We start from the raw sequence: 20,683 nt of genomic DNA on the forward strand, positions 1-20,683 counted from the left end.
TTCTTTATAAGAAATACTAAATTTTAATCAGAAATGATTCTAACCTATTATCATACTTACACATTGTTAGTAGATATATATTTTTTTACAAATGTGGATCTATTTATAAATAATTTCAAATTAAAAAGTTCCACAGATGAAAATAGTATAAATAGTTCCAGTGTATACCCTTTATCAGGATTCACATAGTGTTGACTTTTTACAACTTTTGCTTTGCCATTCTTATTCTTACCTCTCCTCCACCCTGTCTCTCCACACATACTTACACACCCACACACGGTCTTTTTCTGAACCATTTTAAGGTGAATTGCATCTCCTAAGAAATACATGAAGATGGTACGGTTACCACCTTCACAGATTTATACTGGTATAATATTTCTATTTGAGCTATGGTATATATTCTAGCTTTGTCAGTTGACCTAATACTATCCTTTAATAATATTTTCCCACCTTCAGTACAAGATCCAGTCTAGAGTTAGGTATTAAATTTACTTGTCCTTTAGCCTTGTTTAACCTTGTTTAACCTGGAACATTTCCATAACTTATCTAAAACTTTGACATCTTGAAGAATATAATCCTCTCGCACTTTTTGAACTGAATGATCCTTATTTGATTTGCCTGATGTTTTTTTTTTTTTGACTGGATTCTGCTAATGCATTCTTGACCACAATACCACAGAGGTCATGTTTTGTTCTAACTACATGTATAGCCCATGATGCCCTCTGTCCCTCATTGGTGATGTTAATTTTGAACATCTTATCATGGTGTCTTTCATTTCTCCATTATGTAATTACTATTCTCCCCCCCCCCCCACTTTCTAATTAGTAAGCTATCTATGTGGAGACACCTTAAGATCATGCAAATATCTTACTCCTCATCAAAATTTTGTCAATATTTAGCATCCATTGATGAACCTTGCCTGATCCAGTTTTTATCATGATGGTTGCAAAATGATGATGTTCCAGTTCTAGCACTTTGTCCATATTTCTAGTTGGCTCATAGCATTCTGCTGTAAGCAAGAGTCCTCCCCTCTTTATCACTTACTCATTCATTGGTACAGACTCATGAATTGCTTTTTTTTCCCTCCAGTGGTTTATAAGTTATTACTGTGCCTAAATGTTTTGGTGCCAAAATTGTTCTAGATTTGACTAGTGGGTGTCCCTTCATGCTGGCTTCCCTGTCCTTGTAACATGTCTCCATCATTTTCTATTAACACTTTCTTACTTTCTGACATAATATGTCTCAGGATCATCTTGTATCTACACACGTATTCTACCCGGTGCTCAGTTAGCCATCTCTCCTAGGAGCCTTGGTTTCCTCTCATGGGGAATGTTACTGGAACCAAGGTCTGTGAAAATTACAGCTACTTTAAAAAAAGTAGTCTGTATGCTTTGATAGTTACCATCAAAAACTGAAAAGACAACCCAAGAATGGGAGAAGTGTTTGCAAATCATTTTTCTTATAAGGGACTTATATCTAGTATATAAGTAGGACTCTTAATAACCGATAAAAAGGCCACCCAATTAAAAAGTGGGCAAAGGATGTGAATAGACATTTCTTCAAGGAAAGTATATAAGTGGCCAGTAAGTACAAAAAAGATGCTCAACATCATTAGTTATCAGCAAAATGCAAATCAAACCCACAGTGAGATACCACTTCACACCCACTAGGGTGGCTAGAATCAAGAAATGATGTCATAAGCACTGGCAAGTAAGTGGAGAAATACGAACCCACATACACCACTGGTGGGAATGCAAAATAGTGCAGCCACTTTGGTAAACAGTTTGACAATTCCTCAAACCATTAAACATAGAGTTTCTATGTGACCCAGCAATCCCACTCCTAGGTATATACCTGAGAGAAATGAAAACGTACACCTACACAAGAACGTGTACAAGAATGTTTATAGCAGCATTATTCATAATAGCCACAAGGTGGAAACAACCCAAATACCCATCAACTGATTAAGTGATTAATGGATAAACAGAATGTGATATCCATACAATGGAATATTCAGCCATAAAAAGGAATGAAGCAGTGGCACATTTTCCAACAAGGATGAGCCTTGAAAAGATGATGCTAAGTGAAAGAAGCCAGTTACAAAAGACTACATATTATATGAAATTCCAGAATAGGGAAATGTATAGAGACAGACAGTAGAGTTATTAGTGGTTGCTTAAGGTTGGAAGGTGAGAGGAATAAGGGAGTGAATGCTAAAGGGTATGGGATTTCCTTTTGAAGTGATTCAAATGTTCTGATACTGACTGTGGTGATGGTTGCACATACCTGTGAATATGCTAACAAAAAAATTGGATCGTGTACTTTCAAAGGGTGGATTGTATGGTATATGGATTATAGCTCAATAAAGCTATTAAAACCTTTTAAAAAGTTCCAATTCGAAATAATACAAGTATTATACCCCCCCATCTCACCTCTACTTTTTACTAGATGATTCCATGTTCCATGGGTGAACCAGAACAGCTCTGGGATGAATATAAGTAGGTTTTGCATATATTTAACTGTATTCACCTAAAAGCACCTTAAGAGCAAGTCGTGTTACATAGCCATGATGTTTTAAGGCATGTATTTTTTGACTCATAAAGAGCAAAAGGAATGTTATTTCCAGGTATGAAAAGTAAGGTGACACCTTTCTGAATTATTTGTGTTAAAAGACTGGAATGACTAGAATATGGTTCAGCGAAAAAGATTAATATTTTTCTTTAACTTTAAAAACTTTCATTGTATTCTTGCAGATTCGTGTCTTCAGACCACCCAACTACTCTGGCACCATTGCTTTGGCCTTGTTAGTGTCACTTGTGGGTGGTTTGCTGTATTTAAGAAGGAACAACTTGGAGTTCATCTATAACAAGACTGGTTGGGCCATGGTATCTCTGGTATGTTAACACATTTACCCTATTTCTTTGTGTAATGGTATAAGTTGTATAATATTAACAAAATGAGCCAGATTATTACTATAATGGAAATCAAGTCTGGATGAGAGGAATTAACTTTTTAGGACTGAAGGTGATATAATTTAAGTTCAGTTAGTCTAGACTGTGCTATCTTCCTTCTACGTTTCACTATTAAAATATAATGTCTTTCCCTGTGTACTTGGCATATTACAAGTGCTAAATGAATGTATGTTGAATACATTTAGAAATATACTAAGAATTAGTAGTTTGGAGACTCTTACAAACTGAAGCAGTTGGAAATGTACTCATTCAGTTGTTTTTATCCAGCAACTCTTTTCTTGTGTCTCTACTATGTTCCTGATGTTTATTAGGTACTGGAGGTATAAAGGTAAGACATAGACCCTACCTGTACGTAATTCATCGTGGGGATACAAGCTAATCAGAAGACAAATACAGTGTAATGTTACACATGCTGTGATGGAGGTAAGCACAAAATATCGTAGGAAGGTCACCTAATCTTGAGTGACAAAGGTCATGACAGGCTTCCTAGAGTGTGTGACATCATTTATGTTTTAGAATGATCACTTTGGTAGCAGTGGGCAATCAATTGAAGGGTATGTCTGGGATCAGGAGACCTGGTTAGGATACTATTAGGAGAATCCAGGTGAACGTGATCCTATTTCAGTTTGTACTAAAAGAATTTTTCTTCCCTTTATGATTGTGCTAAATTAAAAAAAATAATTAGCTAATAAAATGGAAATGTGAACAGCATATAAATAAAATATATTCAGTGATAGATCTGATATTTAATAGTTATACTAATTAAAAATATTGGTGTAAAATAATATAAATGGTAGGATAATATCTATATTATGCAAACAGACTTAAATTCTTACTAGAAAATGGAGTTTTCCTAATTATAGTGGGTTAGTATTTTTCTCTTTGCTTTTTATATTTTAAAGACATATGACTGTTTAAAGCAAAATATAACACTGCATTGATGGATTGGTGGGTTTGTTGTGTGTGCATGACAATAGCATGTTAAAGGATAAATTGAGCAATGTTGTTGAAAAGTTCCTATATTTTACCTGATGTGGTTCAATATCAACTTTAACTTGACTGGGATGAGTTTAAGATACATATTGTAATCCTCAGAGGAACAATTGAAAACATAATACAAAGAGATTAGCTGGAAAGCTAAGATAGTGATTAAAATGGAATACTAAATATATATAATTAACACAAAGGAGGAATGAAAGGAGGAACAGAGGAGTAAAACACAAGAAACCCAGTACAATTTAAAAAATGACAGACCTAAATACCATCATATCAGTCATATCATATCAATATACTTATGTACTTTAAATATAAACAGATTTAGTACCTCAATCAAAGGACAGATATTGTCAGTTTGGATCAAAATGCAATAGCAGACTATGTGCTGTCACACAGAATATGTAAAGGATTATTGCTAGTCAGTTATAAGACAGAAATCATGGTTTTAAAAAATGACACTGTTTATAGGTAAGATGGCATTATACATATGCCAACCTTTTTCTCCTGGTGATATAACTATAAAACCTGGAGAGAATGCAAGGCTCAAGTATTTGATGTTTTTAAAAAGTGTCAGCAGGTAGATCAGGTAAGAACATCAGCTTTCAAAATGACATCTAATTAGAAGATGTTGAGGGTTGATAATTTTTTGTTTACTATTTTGGTTTTTCTTGACTTAAACTCAGTTCAGATTGAAAGCTGAAAGTGAGCCATGTGGAGCAAAGATATCTAGAAGATATCTGTGGTTCTGGCTCAAGGAGCAGTAAAGGGAATCTATAAAGCTCATCAACAAAATGAAAAGCTTTTGGTGTCATATTCAAAATATTGCTGTGAAGACTAATGTCAGGGAGCTTTTTCCCTATATTTCTTCTAGGAGTTTTACAGTTTCAGGTCTTATATTTAAATCTTGAATCCATTTTGAGTTGATTTTTGTGAGTAGTATAAGATAGGAAGTAGTTATTCACATTATTTTGTATGTGAATATTCACTTTTCCCAGCACTGTTTATTGAGGGGACTGTCCTTTCCCTTTGTATATTCTGTATATTCTTTGCTTTCTTGTCAAATATTTATTGATGGCATATGCATTAGTTATTTGAGCTCTCAGTTCTATTCCATTGGTTTATGTGAGGTTTATGGTGGTACCATACTGTTTTGATTACTGTAGCTATGTTATATAGTTTGATTTCAGGAAATGTGATGCTTCCCACTTTGTGTTTTTTTTTTTTTTTTTTGCTCAGTATTGCTTTGGCTATCTGGGATCATTTTGTGGTTCCATATGAATTTTTGTATTGTTTTTTCAATTTTGTGAAAAATGCCATTGGAATTTTGATAATGATTGCATTGAATCTATAGATGGCTTTGGGTAGTGTGGACATATTAACAATATTAATTCTTCCAATCTAGGTAGTTGGATATCTATAGTTGGACACAAGATACTTCCCATTTGTTTTCTTTAATTTCTTTCATGAATGTCATGCACAGATCTTTCACCTCCTTAATAAAATGCTTAGGAATAGAATTTAACTGTTTTTGATGCTGTTGTAAATGGGATTTTTAAATTTCTTTTTTGGATAATTTATTATTAGTGTAGAAATGCAACTGAGTTCTGTATGCTGATTTTGTGTTTTGTTTTGTTATTTGGCTGTGTTGGGTCTTCATTGCTGCATGTGGGCTTTCTTCGCTAATCCTTGTTGCGGTGCGCAGGCTTCTCATTGCAGTGGCTTCTCTGTTGTGGAGCATCGGCTCTAGGCGTGTGGGCTTCAGTAGTCGTGGCACACGGGCCCAGCAGTGGCACAGGGGCTTAGTTGCTCCACGGCATGTGGGATCTCCCTGGACCAGGGCTCAAACCTGTGTCCCCTGCATTGGCAGGCAGATTCTTAACCACTGCACCACCAGGAAAGTCCTTGGAAGTCCTTGTATGTTGATTTTGAATCCTGCAACTTTAGTGAAGAAATCAGTGATTAGTTCAAACCCTTTTTTGGTGCAGTCTTTAGGAAGATCATATCATCTGCAAACACAGTTTCACTTCTTTTCTGATTTGAATATCCACTATTTCTTTTTCTTGCCTAATTGCTCTAGATAGTACTTTAGTACTATGTTGAATAAGATTGATGATAGGACACCCTTTCTTGTTCCTGATCTTAGAGGGAAAGCTTCCAGCCTATCACAGTTGAACATGATATTAGTTGGGAGCTTATTGTATCTGACTTTTATCATGTTGTTGTACATTCTTTCTATACCCAATTTATTGAGTTTTTATCATGAAAGGATGTGGAATTTTGTCAAATGCTTTTTCTATTATCATGTGATTTTTATTCATTTTGTTAATTGATATATCTCATTGATTGATTTGCAGATGTTGAATCGTCTTTACATCCCAGGGATAAATCCTACTTGTTAATGGTGTATGATTCTTTTAATGTGCTGTTGAATTTGGTTTACTGTATTTTGTTGAGAATTTTTCATGTATATTCAGCAGGGATATTGATCTGTAGCTTTATCTTTTCATATCGGTGTAATACTGGCCTCATACAATGAGTTTGGGAGTGTTCCCTCTTTAATTTTTTGGAAGAGTTTGAAAAGGATTGGTATTAATTCTTCTTTAAATGTGTGGTAGTATTTTCCAGGGAAACCATCTGGTCTTGATAGGTTTGTGTTTCAAGGGTTTATCTGTTTCTTCTAGGTTATCCAATTTGTTGGCGTACAGTTGTTCATAGTAGTCTCTTATAATCCTTTGTATTTCTGTAGTATGAGTTTAATGTCTCCCCTTTCATTTTATTCATTTACCTTGTCACTTGCAATCATTTTTTCCTTCACGTCTATTTTGTTTGATGAGTGCATAGCTACTCTGTTTTTTCTTTTGGTTTCCACTTGTGTGAAATATCTTTTTCCATCCCTTTTTTTGAAATTATTTGTCTCCTTGAAGCTGAAGTGAGATTCTTGAGGGCAGCATATAGTTATGTCTTCCTTTTTTATCCATTCGTTCACTCTGTGCCTTTTGTTTGGATAACTTAATCCATTTATATTTAAAGTAACTTTTGGTAGATAAGGACTTATTAATGTTATCTTATTAACTGTTTTCTAGTACCATATTACAGTTTTAGAGTATTCTGAATTTGACTATATACTTGCCTTTACCAGTGTGTTTAGCATGAAGAATGTTTTTCAGTATTTCTTGTCAGGCAAATCGATTGGTGATGAACTTCTTACCTTTTGTTTGTCTGGGAAAGTTTTTATCTATCCTTCATCCCTGAAGGATAACTTGGCCAGGTAAAGTTCTCTTGGTTGGCATTTTTTTTTTCTTGTAGCATTTTTAATGCTTCATTCCACTGTCTCCTGGCTTGCAAGGTTTCTGCTGAGAAATACACTGATAGCCTTAAGGGGGTGTATCTTGGAGAAGATGATTTAGGGTTGAAATTTGGTGGTACTATGCTGGGAGAAAAGTATTTTGCAAAGTGGAGAAAATAAATTAGGGCAGGATTGTGCACATGTTTGTGTTTAGCAAATATGCTTAGAGAGAGTAGTTTTGAAAATAAGTCTACTTTTACTGCTGTTAAAAACTATCTTTTTTCCCTCAATTTTAATTACATCAGGAAGGGACATTCCCTAGGGATAACCTCTAATAAGCAAAGCAATCCTTTGACTTTTTCCTATGTTTATAAAGACCTTTATGTAAATATACATATGTATAAGTATTTTTAAAAATATATTGTTCAGTGACAGTTGTATTTGTTTCCTAGTTCTGAAAATTCAGATTTAATTCTGTTTTGGGGGTTCTTTTCATCAGGCATTATTTCTTAAACTTTCTGCCCCTTTCTTCTTTTCTCCTGGGACTCCAGTAATGCACAGATAGTTCCTTTTAGAGTTATGTAGGTTTTTGTCACTCTTTTCTATTCTTTTCTCTGTTCCCCCTGACTGGATAATTTCAAGTGATCTCTACAGATTCTTTCTTCCAGTTGATCCAATCTGATGTTGATATTCTCTATGGCATTTTTCATTTTATTTGTCATATTCTTCAGCTCCCAAATTTCTATTTGGTTCTTTTTTATGAATCCTATCTCTCTGTTAAACTTCTCATTTTGTTCATGTATTATTTTCCTGATTTTATGGAATTATCTTTGTGTGTTTTCTTGTAGCTCATTGACTGAGCTTCCTTAAAACAACTATTTTGAATTCTTTATTAGTTGGTCACTGGAAAATTGTACTCCTTTGATGGTGTCATGTTCCTTGAAATTGAAGTCTTGCATTGCTTTCTTCATATTTGAAGAAGTGTACCTCTTCCAAAATTAGGTGGCTTTGGGAGAGAAATTCCTTTCTTCAGTCATGTTAGGGACTCTGAGGCTTTCTCAGATCTTTTCTGTGGATAAGCCTGTTCCGTCTTGTGGGCATACTCAAGATTGTATCCTTTCTCTCAATCTTGTAAAGCTAGGTTGGGTGCTGATAGCCTCCCATTTGCTCACTTTCCCTAGGGTGTTGCTGAATGCTCTAGTTTGTGTCCTTTCTCCTAGTCCTGCAGAGTTGACTGGCTTTCTGCACGTGCCAGTAGCTGTCACAGAGGCTTACTTTCACCACCTTCAGGGTATGCCATGGTATATGGCAAATGCTGCTTATGAACATAGAAGCAAAAAGTTTTTTGAAAACGTGTTACCAACCAAATTTAGCTAATTCATGATGAATTAAGAAAGTGAACTTTCTTAATTAGGTTAAGGGTATCTTAAAATCTCTAGCAAATATCTTAGTAGTGATAACTTAAAATGATGCCTACAATCACCTGCTTTTCATCATTTTACTAGTGGTCTTAGTCAAAGCCTAAGAACAGAAAAAGAAATACAGGGAACAAAAAAGTGTAAAAAAAGAGATTTACCTAAGATATGATTTGCCTATGGTATGACATATGGAAATGTCATCACAATTTATGGAGAACCAATAATGAAATTAATACTAGAGTTGAACAGTTTTCTGAATTCAAAGTCAGTCCCCAAGAATCATTAGTAAACAATTTCAATAGATAATTGAAAATAGTCTCTTTCCCAATAGGAAGAAGAAAAGTAATGGTTCTTAAAAATAAAAGTAACAAAAGAGGAAACTTTAATATATATGCATACAAATGTATATGCTAAGTGTCAGTTTTTTCCTTTTGCCTTCTTGCAGTAGCCCTTCCTCCTTCCATTTTTCTTTTCAACCAAGAATTAGTGGTGTTTATGACTGAGTTGGATGTGATAGGATAGACTAATAAGCAGCCCAAGCAAATCATCTTAAAGCACCCATCATCTGCAATAATAACTAGAGTCTAGAAATTCACAGAGAACCTCTATGGCTTTGTGGTAGATAGAGAAGTACAAATGTGAAGTTTGGATTTTTTAGAGTAAGGAAGATAAGAGTTTTCAAGGAAAGTGTCTTAATATTTTCTCACTTTTTGGTAATTGAGTTAAAAGAGATGAATTAGTTTATACTCTGTTTAGTATAACTGGATACTATGGATGATCTCAGTCACCATAGTCATTACGTTTCAAAGCGTTTTGGGTTTTGCTCAGGTTGCCTCATTCAGTAAAACTACCCAGTTTCTGGGTAAAAATACAGCACTTCTTTCAAAGTGTTGTTGGAAAGTTAAAACTCCTGTAGTATTTCAACATCAATATACCAAATTTTGTCACTGTTTCAGTCTACTAAAAAACTGTCTACTTAAGATGTAATCCTGTGGCTGACGTGGACTCAGATGACATTAGCATGCCTTCTTCATTATTCTCTCTCCTTGAGAAGAGCCCCAGAATTATTGTTGAAAGTTAGTAATAACAGGCATTACTGTTTACTGCATCGCTTCCTTCTTTTGGGGTATGTTTTATATGCTTATTCCCTATAATAACTGTGAAAAGGAATTTGTATTATCCTTAAACAAGGAAACTAAGATTCAGTAAACTCAATTTGCAGAAGCTCACACAGCTAGAAAATGGTTAACTGGGATTTGATTCTGTGTGTGTGTCTGACTTCAAGTTCTGTATTCTTTTCACAGTGCTGGGTTCTCTAAATCTGGGCACGTGTCTCGTATGCCGGATGTTTAACCCAGGGCATGCAGTGAGCCATTAGGACTGTAAATAAATGCCTAAGAACATTTATGTGATGCATGTATGTTAGTACTCCAACAATCAATTTTCTTGCACCTCTGCTACATCATGCAGATTTGTTTTTCTTCTTTGAATCCTTGAAAGCTAATGTGCTTGGCGTAACAGAAGATATTCTAACATTCACAAACACATACTTGAGAAGGAAATCTGGGCAGGTATATCTGCTCCCCAGTGGCAGCCTTTCAGAAGTCAGTAACAGGATGCAGAGAACAGACATGTTTTCAAACAATACATTTGAAAACTACTCTGAATATAAAATGTTCATTTGTGTGGTTTTTTTCTTATCTGCTGATGGCTTATGAAACTATTCAAGTCACTTAAACAATGAGGTCAGATAAATAATTTGAATCTCCTTTACCATTTTCTGTCTGATAGTCACCATTACCACCCCAAACTTGCAAACTTGATTTTTGTTTATAAAGAAAAACTATTTTCAAGTGAAAAACTGGATTTGTTCAATTCCAGTCTTTTTTTAAATCCTATTCTTGGGATATCCTTACAAATTAAGAGGCTATCCAAAATGCTGAAGCATTTATTCAGATTCTTAAACATCTGTCTATTAAAAGCAACCAATATCCCATTTTCCTTTGGAAATGAGAATATATTTTAAAATAATTTTTGGCAAAGTCTTGTCATCTGATTTGTAGAAACTCTGATGAAAGCCTTGGATTGCACAGTAAAATGAAAGCTCCTAAAATAAAAATAGTAATGAACTATAGAACAGCAGACCACTTCTGTAATGAAAAAATTTATATGCAAAAGGAAAATAATGAGAAAAACAATTCGGTAGAGAATTTCTAGCCACATGCTCACTTCTTAGTAAAGAACAAGTCTACCTACAATTAGCAGTTGTGTCTTACCACTGAACCTGTGCAGAAGTACTTCTGGGATTACTTAGACTGTATTCTGTGGCTGGTAATTTTTTTCTTTTTCATTATCATATTCGTATTATTGTTTATGACTCACGGGATTAAGAATGAAATGTATACTGGGGAGAGAAGGCTATTCATAGTGCTTTAGGGTGTAGGATAGAGACAAAGCTTGCAGTTGCACAGGGGAGGTAACATATGGAAATGTTGAAACATACATAGACATTGGAGCTTCCTGGTTTTGAGTTTAAAAAAAAAATAGGTAAAGGAGTATTCGTAAGTACTTCCTGGTCTCATGCTTCCTAAGGGGAAAAAAGTGCTTGTTAACTACTATTTAATAGGTACTGATGATTGCTTATGGAGCTGAATATACATTGGTTCTGTTTTGGTTTAACTTGGCTTTCCAAACTTCCTCCACCCCCTAAAGATGGAGGATGGTGGACAATAAGCATACACAGTACGTACTTCATGGTGAGTTTAAAGCAAAATGGTTGAGTAAAGTATTGAACTACACTGGTACATAACTTCAGGGAGTGTAGGATAGATATATAGTTTATGGTCTTCAGGAAGAAATGTTGACTAGGAATATCAAAATGAGTTAAAATGTTATGTTTTGTAGCCCTTGAATGCAGAGCTTCATGGAAGGCTAATGCTCTTCAGAGATGGCTGTCATTTCAAACCAGAAATATGAGTGTGAGGAGTAGTTACATTCATTAAAAACACAAAGAAAAACATCCTAAGAATCTGCGAGTTAAAACCATGAAAGATAAAACATCATTTAAAAGGTCTAATAACCCAAACCTTATTATTACAGTAAATCTCAGTAGGATAGAAGCTGTTTTCTGCCTTTTAACACTGATGCTCTGCATTATAGGATGATTCACATACCTTAATGTTTCTTCTGTCTCAAAGAAATTATATCAGTTTAATTATGTTAGTTTTATGAAAAACTAATATATATTATTACACAATTTTCACAATTCCTGAAAGGTTCTTTGGTGTCTATACATTATGGTGTATCAGTAGAAATGTATTGTTTTGTGAGTGCTCTGAAGTCAGGGCAGCTCTGACTTCAAATAGAGTGGAATAAGCTCCTTTTTCTTTCAAATTTTTCTTGAATAAAATTATGTACTTTGTAATATCATAAAGGTACGATCTCTGTGGCATATTATTTTGTTCTCTTTCCAAGTGAAAAGCAAATAATTGCTGATAATATTTGTTTGAATAAAAAGTTTTTCCCATCAGGCAATTGAATCATTTGCCCATTTGAAGACAGGTATGTCCGTTATTTCTGTGTATTTTTGTTTGGGTCAGGAGTATAGCAACAATATAATGAATTAATATCTTCTTAGGGTATATTTTTCTTAATAAATCTAGCACTTAATTTTCCTTCAGGAGGATAGATAATGTTCTCACTAAACTCGAAGAACATTTTAAAATTACTCATAGATAGATGGACCTGCCTTTTTTTTTTTTTGCATTTGAATGTGGTTGTCTGAGTTTTTTGCTTATTATAAAGTCGCCAGTAAGCCTCAATGTGAAGATCCAGTACATGGAGTGACCACCTAGCTTCTATACTCCATTTATCATAAGATTTCTCAATAGAGGGAACATAATAAAGGCCCTACATGACAAGCCCACAGCTGCCATGGTACTCAGTGGTGAAAAGCTGAATGCTTTTCCTCTAAGATCAGGAAGAAAGCAAGGATGTCCACTCTCACCACTTTTATTTGACATATTCAAAGTCCTAGTCAGAGCAATTAAGCAAGAAAAAGAAATAAAGGACATCCAAATCAGAAAGGAAGAAGTAAAACCATCACTATTTTCAGATAACATAATACTGTATATAGAAAACCCTGAAGACTCCACCAAAAAACTACTACAATTAGTAAATGAATTCAATAAATTTGCAGGCTAGAAAAAATCAATATATAGAACTATGTGGCATTTCCATATACTAATATCAAACTATCAGAGAAATTAAAAAACCAATTCCATTTACAGTTCATCAAAAAGAATAAAATACCTAGGAATAAGTTTAACCAAGGAGTTGAGAGAACTGTACACCAAAAACTATTAAGATATTGATGAAAGAAATTGAAGATGATACAAGTAAATGGAAAGTTGTATCATGCTCATGGATTGGAAGAACGAGTATTGTTAACATGAACTACCAAATATTATACTACCCAAAGCAATGTACAAATTCAGTGCCATCCCTATCAAAATTCACAGAAATCGAAGAAATCCTAACGTTTGTATGGATCCATAAAAGACCCTGAATAGCAAAATCAGTCTTAAAAACAAAGTTGGAGGCATCATGCTCCCTGATTTCAAACTTTATTACAAAGCTGTAGTAATCAAAATATAATGGTATTGGAATAAAAATGGACATACAGATCAATGGAACAGAATAGAGAGCCCTGAAATAAACACACACATATGTGGTCAATTAATTTATGACAAAGTAGCCAAGAATATACATTGGGGAAGGACAGTCTCTTCAATAAATGGTATTGGGAAAACTGGACAGCCACATGCAAAGGAATAAAACTTGACCCCTACCGTTACCCTGTACACAGAAATTAACTCAAAATGGATAAAAGAGTTGAATGTAAGACCTGAAACCATAAAACTCCCAGGAGAAAACCTAGGTGGTAAGCTCTTTGATGTTGTTCTTGGTGATAAGTTTTTGTATTTGACATCAAAAACCAAGGCAAAACAAGCAAAAATAAACAAGTGGGACTACATCAAACTGAAAAGCTTCTGCATAGCAAAGGTCGACAAAATGAAAAGGCAACCTGAATGGAAGAAACTATTTGCAAATCATGTATTTGATAAGGGGTTGATATCCAGGATATATAAAGAACTCATACAACTCAGTAGTAAAAACAACAAACAAGTCAATTAAAAAATAGGCAGAGGATCTGAATAGACATTTTCCTAAAGAGATACAGATGGTGCAGGTACATGTGAAAAGATGCTCAGTATTACTGATCATCAGAGAAGTGCAAATAAAAACCACCATGAAATGTCACTTGACACCTGTAAGAATAGCTATTATTAAAATGTCAAGAAATAACAAGTGTTGGAACCCTCATGCACTACTGGTGAGAATGTAAATTGGTATAGCCACTGTGGAATAGCATATGGAGGTTCCTTAAAAAATTAAAGTAGAACTACTATATGATCTAGCAATTCTTCTAGATATTTATCAGAAGAAAACAAAAAAACTAGTATATATTTACCTCCATGTTCATTGCAGCATTATTTACAATAGCCAAGATATGGAAACAGTCTAAGTGTCCATCAATGAATGGATAAAGACATTGTGGTAAATACAATGAATATTATTCAACCATTAAAAAATTAAATCTTGCCATTTGTGACAACATAAGTGGACCTTGAAGGCATTATTATATTGGATCGGCCAGAAAGTTCGTTCGGTTAGTGAATACGTTGTTCAGTAAAGTTCTTGGTGAAACTGAAGAATGTGTACTTAAAACCAAACGAATTTTTTGGCCAACCCAATACCAAGTGAAGAAAGGCTTACATGTGGAATCTAAGACAAAAACAAAAAGAGCAACCCCCCCCCCAAAAAAAACCCCAACAAAACGAGAGATACAGAGAAGAGGGGGTGTGTGGTGCAAGTAGGTGAAATGGGCACAGGGTGTCAAAAGGTACAAACTTCAGTTATAAAGTAAATGACTATTGGGGATGTAATGTACAACAATGGCAACTATAGTCAGTACGGTACTGCATATTTAAAAGTTGTTAAGAGAATAGATCTTAAATGTTCTCATCACAAGAAAGTCTATATATGTATGATGACAGATGTTAAACTAGACTTACTGTGGTCATCATTTCCCCATATATACAGATATCAAACCATTATGTTGTACACCTGAAACTAATATAATGTATGTCAGTTACAGCTCAAATAAAATAAAAGGTGAATTGTGAATCTCAGTGTGTTGTGCATCTCAGTGTGAAATGTAAACATTAACACTTTTAGAAGAAAACATAGGTATTTATCTTTATGATTGCTGGATTGGCAAAGATTTCTTGAAACAGACCATAATGGAAGAAATAACTGGTAAACGGAACTTCAGTGAATTAAGAACTTCTGTTTGCCAAAAGATACCATTAAGAAAATGAAAAGGCAAGTCACAAGCTTGGTAAAGATTATTTGCTATGTGTATACTTACTTATTTTATATATATAAAGAACTTTTAGAAAACAATAAGCAAAAGTCAGATAATCAAATTTTGAAGAGGAGTAAAGACTTGCTGGGTACTTTACCAAAACGTTCAAATTTCAGTAAACATATGAAAACATATTCAACTTTGTTAATCATCTGGATATTCTGAAATAAAACTGCAGTATAGGGCTTCCCTGGTGGCACAGTGGTTAAGAATCCGCCTGCCTATGCAGGGGACACGGATTCAAGCCCTGGTCTGGGAAGATCCCACATGCCACAGAGCAACTAAGCCCGTGCGCCACAACTACTAAGCTTGTGCTCTAGAGCCTGCAACTACTGAACTGCAACTACTGCAACTACTGAAGCCCGCATGCCTAGAGAGCTCGTGCTCTGCAACAAGAGGCCACCGCAGTGAGAAGCCGCACACCACAACGAGGAGCCCCTGCTCGCTACAACTAGAGAAAGCCCATGCACAGCAACGAAGATCCAATGCAGCCAACAATAAAAAAACAAAACAAAACAAAAAAACTATAGTATGGCCTGCCACACCTCTACCAGGATAGCCAAGATGAACATACACACACACACATGAAGAGATAATGCCAGTTGTTGGTATGGATGTGAGTGGACCAGAACTCTGAAACACTGCTAGCTGGAGTGTAAATTTGGTTGAAAGTTCTGAGAAATGTTTGGTTAGTCCACTAAAGCCTGGTATACACATACTCTGTGATGCAGCATTTTCAAAAAAATATCCTTACCCCTTTGGAGGGTTATGCAGGTAATGATTAGGAAGAGGCATCAGTGGACACCTGTTTTTCTAACAGTATTCCACTTCCTGATCTCAGTGTTGGTTACAAGTGCTCATGTAAAATTCATTGAACTGTATGTACCCTTATGAATCATGTCCTTTTCTGCATGAATATTTTAGTAAATAGATAAATAAAATTCTAGTTAAGTTAATTACAAAAATTTAAATTTCCAAACTAATGAGAGCAGTGAAGTACTGGACATTTCAGTTGTTAAAATCAAAACAGGAAATATCAGTTATACTTACTTAGAAAAAGAGTTTCTATAAATCTGGGCCGTTTTGCATTTTAGAAGTTTATGTTTGTTTAGTATGTTGTGAGAAGTGCCACAGCTCTGTGTAATTATAAATAAATACTGTAAATACATCTGTCACTACTTGAAATGACTCATGTTTAAACACCATGTTTAAGCCGGCTTTTCTTTTATTGAACCATTTCTTGGAATTTTGAATAAATCATGTATTAAGATGAATTTTTTTTAAAACTTCTGTAGCAAACCATAGATAGTGTAGCTATTGCTATTTAATTTTAACATCTCATTTTAAAATTTGAGCATTTTCTCTTATGTGTAAGTAAAATTTATAATATTGGAATATATATATTTCCTATTAATGCATTAAATCACCAAACCTCATGTGGATCTAATAACTACCATAGTTTTCAAGTAGTCTGAATATAAACAATATTTTGAGATAGTTACTGTTATAATATGAAAATGTTATAGTATGAAGATATTTACATTTCCCTCACGAAAATCACAGGTGCTGCTAAAACTACTGTGATCTGTCAACTACATTCATAGTTGAAGGAAATGGTATATTAGAAGATAGTGAAAATGAAGATTTGCTTTTATCCCATTTGAGTACCCAGATCTCCTTCCGTCACTGCATTCTATGCACAGCCCCTTGGAGTCTGTGTACTGCTGTATTACTTGAACCTTTTCTGCTCTTATCTAAGAGTAACACCCCCACTTGTGTACTAGATCTTATCGCATTTCATGTATTCAGTGACAGTTTTCCAACAATTCTCCCCTCTTTCTTTGTCATCCTAATTTTTTCTTTTATTACTGAATCATTCTCGTTAGCAGTGCAAACATCTCCTTATTCATCCTAAAGGGACATGACACCATTTTCCCTTCGAGATATTGTTCTATTTACCTGATCCCTCTTAGAGCAAAACTCCTTGAAACAGTTGTCTACATTGTTTCCTTATTTTTTCATAAGGCTTTTGCCTCACTGTTCCATTGAAAATGCTCTAGTCAAGGGCACAAATATTTTCCAGGGAAATAAATTCAATTTTTAGTTCTGGGTCTTCATATTACTGCTCTCTCTGTATCTACAGAACTGATGTCTTCATCCAGAATCACTTGTCTTCCAGGAGGCCACACTCGTGATTTTCCTTACTTCTTTGACTGCTACTTCTTAATCATCTTTGCTCATTCATTTTTTATCTTCTGCACTTATTTTGGTCTTAACAGGGGGTTCTGATCTTGGTCATCTCTATTTATATTTACTAAATTGGTGTCCAGCTTTAAAGGTTAAATACTGTCTAACTATTATTGAGTCCTAAATTTTATCTTGGGGCCAGATCTTCCCTGTAAACTCCAGACTGATAAATCCAACTAGCTCATGCTGCACCTCTACCTGGAAGTCTACTGGGTGTCTCCAAATGAACAGGTACAGGACAGACTCCCCATCTCAGGCCCCAGACCTAATTCTCCCATAGCATTTGACTTCTCATGTTCAAGTCAAAAATCTCATAGTCTTCCTTTACCACTTCTTCCCTGCCATACCCCACATCTAATCTTTCAGAAAATCCTGTTGACTCTTCCTTCCAAATATGTCCAGATTCCAAGGATTTCTCACCATACCTACCACCCTTGTTTGAGCTCTAATTATTTCTTAATCCACTTATTGCAGTAGCCTTTTAACTATATCCTAGCTTCCATCTTTACCCACCATACGGTTAATTTTCAAAATTCCAACCCAGGAGGCTCTGGGATCTGGCCCTGTACTACTTCACCAACCTTATTCATTTATCCATTTCTCCTCATCAACTGTCCTTCAGTCGTCTTGGCTTCTTTACTCTTTCTAAAAGATGCCAGACATTGTCCTTCAGTAGAGCCTGGTTCACTGGCTCTTCCCTCTTTCCCCAAGTATTTACATGGCTTTTAGACATCATCAGATCTCTGCTGAAAATGCCACTGCCTTGGAGAGGCCCCTCCCAACCACTCGTTAGTATTGCAACCCCTTCTCTCATGAATTCTTTCCACCTTCACTGCTTTACTTTTCCTCAGTTCATTTATCATTGTCTCTCATATGATTTAATTTTTTACTGTCTGTTTTCTCCCTATAGAATGTAAGCTCCAAGAGGGGAGTTTCCCCCCTTATATTTTTGTTCATTGTTTTATTCTTGGCTTCTGAAACAGTTCTTGAATATATAGTGGGTTCTCAGTATATAAATGTTGAATGAATGAATGAGAAATACCTACTTATTTTTTATGATTCAGAGCACATGTCACTTATTTAGGATTTTCACTGAAGGGCAGGGACTATCTTTATCTTATTCATTGCTATATTCCTAGTATCCAGTAAATACTTGGTATGCTCAGTTAATAATTGTCAAATGAGTAAATTAAACTGGAATGGCTTCAGAGAGAACCATACATAGACCCCAAGTGTAGAGAGGTTGGTTAGGTAGGAGTCCTAGGCAGGTACGGCATTAACAAGATGTAAACGTAGGCACTGCTTCCTGGATGGAGGGGGTGGAGCAAGAAGAGTGACCTGAATGAAGCATAGAGAGCCAGTTAAGGAGTGTGGGGCACGGTGCCATTTAGGAATGTTGTGGAGGGCATTGGGATAAATAATAACTTACTAAACCTCCATAGCTTAAAAAGGTTGATGCTAATATACTCCTAATGTTATAGGCCCAGAATGATGAACTTCTCCAAGTGCTCAAGACAGATCTGAAACTCAAGTGTTCTAATTTAAGAGCCTCCGTCCTTAACTACTATGATATACTGCTGGGCAAAGTACGTTAAACATACCAGTGGTGGATCTTAAGAGTGTTGCAGGTCATTCGATAGATACTACTGTCTTTTAACTTCTTTTTAACGGTTATAGTTTTTAAGTATTTCAGTGTCTCAAATGAATAGTCAAGAAAAAATAAGTCTTTTCAGGTTGTTTTGTATTTGATCATTCCCCAGCGTTTGACCATTTTTGACCACCACATTCTTCTTTTTCAAAATTCTATCCTTGGCTTCTGTTACACTATATCTCCTACCTTCATTTTCTTCCTACTTCTGTGTCCCAGGTTCCTTTGCAGGCTCCTGTCTGAGTTTATGAACTTACAAGTATTCATCAGTGTTCTAGCCCTCTAGGCCTTCTATTTTTCTCACCCTATTTACTCTTCTTGAGCAATTTTATCTATTCCCATGACTTCAGTGAACAACTATGTGCTGACAATTCCCAGATCTGTAGTTTTTCTTCCCTACACCTCTGTCATTAGATATATATGTAAATGTCTCTTAGACATCTCACTCTCCAAAGATGTTTTGAAAGTACATTAGAGTTAACCTATTTAAAAATGAACTCCCCAAGGCAATCTACAGATTTGATGCAATCCCTATCCAATTACCAAAGGCATTTTTCACAGAACTAGATTAAAAAAAAAAATCTTAAAATTTGTATGGAGACACAAAAGACCCTGATAGCCAAAGCAATCTTGAGAAAGAAAAACGGAGCTGGAGGAATCAGGCTTCCTGACTTCAGACTATACTACAAAGCTACAGTCATCAAAACAGTATGGTACTGGCACAAAACAGAAATACAGATCAGTGGAACAGGATAGAAAGCCCAGAAATAAACCCGTGTACCTATGGCCAGTTAATCTACAACAAGGAGGCAAGACTATACAATGAGAAAAGACAGTCTCTTCAATAAATGGTGCTGGGAAAACCAGACAGCTACATGTAAAAAAACGAAACTAGAACATTCTTTAACACCATACACAAAAAAAATCTCAAAATGGATTAAAGACCTAAATGTAAGACTGGATACTATAAGAGGAAAACATAGGCAGAACACTCTTCAACATCAATTGCAGCAGTATCTTTTTGGATCCACCTCCTAGAGTAATGGAAATAAAAACAAAAATAAAAAATGGGACCTAATTAAACTCAAAAGCTTTCGCATAGCAAAGAAACCACAAAACGAAAAGACAACCCACCGAATGGGAGAAAATATTCACAAACGATGCAACCAAAAAGGGATTAGTCTCCAAAATTTACAAACAGCTCACGTGACTCAATATCCAAAAAGCAAACAACCCAATCAAAAAATGGGCAGAAGACCTAAATAGACATTTCTCCAAAGAAGACATACAGATGGCCAAGAGGCACATGAAAAACTGCTCAACATCACTAATCATTAGAGAAATGCAAATCAAAACTACAGTGAGATATCACCTCACACCAGTAAGAATGGCCATCATCAAAAAGTCTACAAACAATAAATGCTGGAGAGGGTGTGGAGAAAAGGGAACCCTCTTGTACTGCTGGTGGGAATGTAAATTGGTACAGCCACTATGGAGAACAGTAGGGAGGTTCCTTAAAAAACTAAAAATAGAGCTACCATGTGATCCAGTAATCCCACTGCTGGACATATATCTAGAGAAAAACATGGTTCAAAAGGATACATGCACCCAATGTTCATTGCATCA

At 35.2% G+C, this 20,683-nt stretch overlaps 1 protein-coding gene and 1 long non-coding RNA gene across 7 annotated transcripts in view; one reads left to right on the plus strand and one right to left on the minus strand.

The window, feature by feature from the left end:
- The window catches only part of LOC132417736 (uncharacterized), a 246,078-nt gene that overhangs the window by 106,375 nt on the left and 119,020 nt on the right, over positions 1–20,683 (minus strand). The window lies entirely within an intron of this gene.
- Positions 1–20,683, plus strand: part of TUSC3 (tumor suppressor candidate 3) — a 183,059-nt gene that overhangs the window by 83,317 nt on the left and 79,059 nt on the right. For all 5 annotated transcript variants that reach the window (XR_009517914.1, XM_060001511.1, XM_060001510.1 and 2 more), the window contains exon 5: positions 2,754–2,894. Coding sequence is in view for 4 of the 5 variants with exons in the window: in XM_060001511.1 (XP_059857494.1) it covers positions 2,754–2,894 (141 nt within the window). In the remaining variant the exon portion in view is untranslated. The remainder of the gene's footprint in view (positions 1–2,753; positions 2,895–20,683) is intronic.

This window comes from Delphinus delphis, chromosome 21, assembly GCF_949987515.2.
Source record: "Delphinus delphis chromosome 21, mDelDel1.2, whole genome shotgun sequence".
Lineage (NCBI taxonomy): Eukaryota > Metazoa > Chordata > Mammalia > Artiodactyla > Delphinidae > Delphinus > Delphinus delphis.